This window comes from Malus domestica, chromosome 06 (assembly GCF_042453785.1).
Source record: "Malus domestica chromosome 06, GDT2T_hap1".
Classification (NCBI taxonomy): domain Eukaryota; kingdom Viridiplantae; phylum Streptophyta; class Magnoliopsida; order Rosales; family Rosaceae; genus Malus; species Malus domestica.
This window is the reverse complement of record NC_091666.1, coordinates 31235915-31238823: the sequence shown is the minus strand read 5'-3', so window position 1 is coordinate 31238823 and position 2909 is coordinate 31235915. Positions and strand designations below refer to the sequence as shown.

At 41.4% G+C, this 2909-nt stretch overlaps 1 protein-coding gene across 1 annotated transcript; it reads left to right on the top strand.

The window, feature by feature from the left end:
• Window positions 1-317: 317 nt before the first annotated feature.
• Window positions 318-2636, top strand: LOC114825497 (protein NRT1/ PTR FAMILY 2.8-like). Its single transcript, XM_029104236.2, has 3 exons — window positions 318-408; window positions 517-734; window positions 1090-2636. The coding sequence occupies exons 1-3, from the start codon at window positions 318-320 to the stop codon at window positions 2587-2589; spliced, it is 1809 nt and encodes a 602-aa protein (XP_028960069.2). The 3' UTR covers window positions 2590-2636.
• Window positions 2637-2909: the final 273 nt, after the last annotated feature.

Sequence of the window (2909 nt, the reverse complement as noted above, 5' to 3'; positions counted from 1 at the left end):
CCATTGATATTTTTTTACTTTCTCTAAATGAAAGGAGATGAAATATGAGTTAGGGTTTAAGGTTGTCTCCCACGCCCAACCTTTTTCTTTTTTTCTTTTTTTAAATTAAGCAAAACAAGATAATTAATGTCCTTATCAGTCTTTTTGCCAACGGACAAATTTGTAATTAAAAAATTCATTAAAAGGTGGGTGGAAAGATGACATTGGGCTGAGAATAACACCACTCTAAAACAAAGGGACGCAATGTGGTTTAAGAGAGGTTGGTGACCAGCAAGTGCGGAAAACATAGAGAGGAAGAGAGAGAGAAAGAGAAAGAGATGGAGAATGCGAATGATTCTTCACCATTAGAGCAAGCGCTTCCTCCAAACCCTAGAAAAGGAGGATGGAGAGCTATCAAATACATTCTTGGTACACAATATCATATTATCTTGTATTCAATTTTTTTTCATGTGATTTATGATGGGGTTTTGGCTTGCCTTTTCGTTAATTTTGTTTCGTTTGTTGATTTATATGAAGGGAATGAATCGTTCGAGAAGCTGGCTTCGATGAGTTTGATAGCCAACATCACAGTGTACTTGAGTACAAGATACAACTTAAGTGGAATATTTGTTGTAAATGTGATTAATATATGGAATGGCACATCCAATGCTGTAACACTAGCAGGTGCCTTTTTGTCTGATGCTTATCTGGGCAGATTTCGTGCTCTTCTCCTTGGATCCATATCATCTTTCCTGGTAATAATTACGATTTATATGTCTCTCTTCTAATTAGAAGTTCTCACTCTTGATTAATCAATTTAACCCATTATTTGGAATTTCAGTCGTACAAAACTCACGTTGAAGTGAAATATTTAACTGATATTCCACGTTGAAGTGAAATAGTTAACTGATATTCTATATGCTTAGAACAAAAATAGAACTAGAAAGACACTAGACAGACAACAAATTAGAACCAAACCGGTGTTTATACATGGCTTATCATCTGTTTAGTGTGTCCCATTTCTATTTTATTCAACACTGAATCCAGGAAAATGGTGACTTTGTACGTGAGGTTGCAAATTTTTCTTCACACTTTTTCATTTTATTTCAGGGTATGGGAGCCATAACCCTTACTGCATCTATAGATAGCTTAAGACCCTCCACCTGCAAAGAGCCAGACCATTGCCCTCAGCCCCACACTTGGCAGCTGGTCTTCCTCTACATTGCTCTTGGACTGCTCTCCGTAGGAGCAGGGTTCATCAGGCCCTGCAACATTGCCTTTGGTGCTGATCAATTTGACACCAGAACAGCGAAAGGAAGGGCGCAACTAGAAAGCTTCTTCAATTGGTGGTATTTCTCTTTCACAGTTGCCCTAGTTGTGGCCCTCACTGGAGTTGTGTACATCCAGACCAATATCAGTTGGGTCATAGGGTTTGCCATTCCCACTGCCTGCCTTGCTTCCTCTATCACCATTTTCTTGTTCGGCCGCCACACTTACATTTACTTGAAGCCTCAAGGGAGCATTTTTTCGGACATAGCCAAGGTCATCACGGCTGCCTGTCGAAAATCAAGAGTTAGGGTTGCACTGGCTTCCGAGCACTCATTTTATGATCCTCCACTAAACAATGCATCTGATCAGCCACATATGATCTTGAAGCTCTCTCACACTAATCGCTTCAGGTTCCTTGACAGAGCTGCAATAATAACGAACCCGAATGAATTGGACAATCAAGGCAAGCCTAGGAGCAGTTGGAGGCTGTGCAGCCTCCAACAAGTTGAGCAACTGAAGTGCTTAGTGGCAATTCTTCCAGTTTGGGTTACGGCAATTGGGACTTTCATGTGCATGGACCAACATAGCACATTCGGGGTCTTACAAATATTGCAAACGGACAGATCCATGGGATTGCATTTCAAATTCGCACCCGGATGGATGAATATCATAGCCATGCTTGCACTTGCAACGTGGATATTCATCTACGAGCAAATTTACCTCCCGCTGGCCCGAAGAAGGAGCAGGAGGAACAAAAGACTGACAATGCAACAGAGGATCAACACTGGCATTGTGCTGTCCATTGTGTCAATGTTGGTATCTGGAATAGTTGAAGAACATCGGCGGAAAACTGCTTTGAAACACGGATCATTTATTGCGCCCGTGAGCTTTGCTCTACTCTTGCCACAGTTTGTCTTATCAGGGTTGACTGAGGCCTTTGCCGCTGTTTCCATAATGGAGTTTTTCACCATGCAAATGCCGGAGAGCCTGAGGACTGTTTCCGGGGCAGTCTTCTTCCTCAGCTTATCGGTTTCGAGTTATCTAGGCTCTTTGATAGTCAATATAGTCCACAAGGCAACCCAAATGAAGGGGAAAACTCCGTGGCTCGGCGGTCATGACCTTAACAAGAATAAGCTGGACTACTACTACTACATCATTGCTGGCATCGGAGTTGTTAACCTTGTGTATTTCAATTTCTTTGCTCGACATTACGTAACGGTTGGAAGGTCCGGAAAAGGGGTAAGGGAGATGCAGCTGGAGAATCCGAGTGTGCATGGTTCAAGAGACCGAGTGGAACGTGAATCGAAGGATGAGGAGAAAGGGTTGGGAACTCATGCGTAGATGGAGATGGACATAATTATGTTATTTGTGCTTTTATGTTATTTATGCTATTTTGTTTGTTAAGAATTACGTACCTGGAAATGGACATAATTTATTAATGCTATTCTGTTTGTTTAAAAGTATCTATATGAAGATAGGCAGTACTAGAAAGTGCTGACTAGAGAGGGCTGGAAAGTGGAAACACATGACAATACTCACTTGGCCGTTTCTTGCCTATTCCTTTTTCTTCGATGCAATCAACCGTAGCCCTGGATCGTGGTGTCACCAATACTCTAATGTTACAATACATGTACTTATTTATTAAAACTGTATAGTTCATG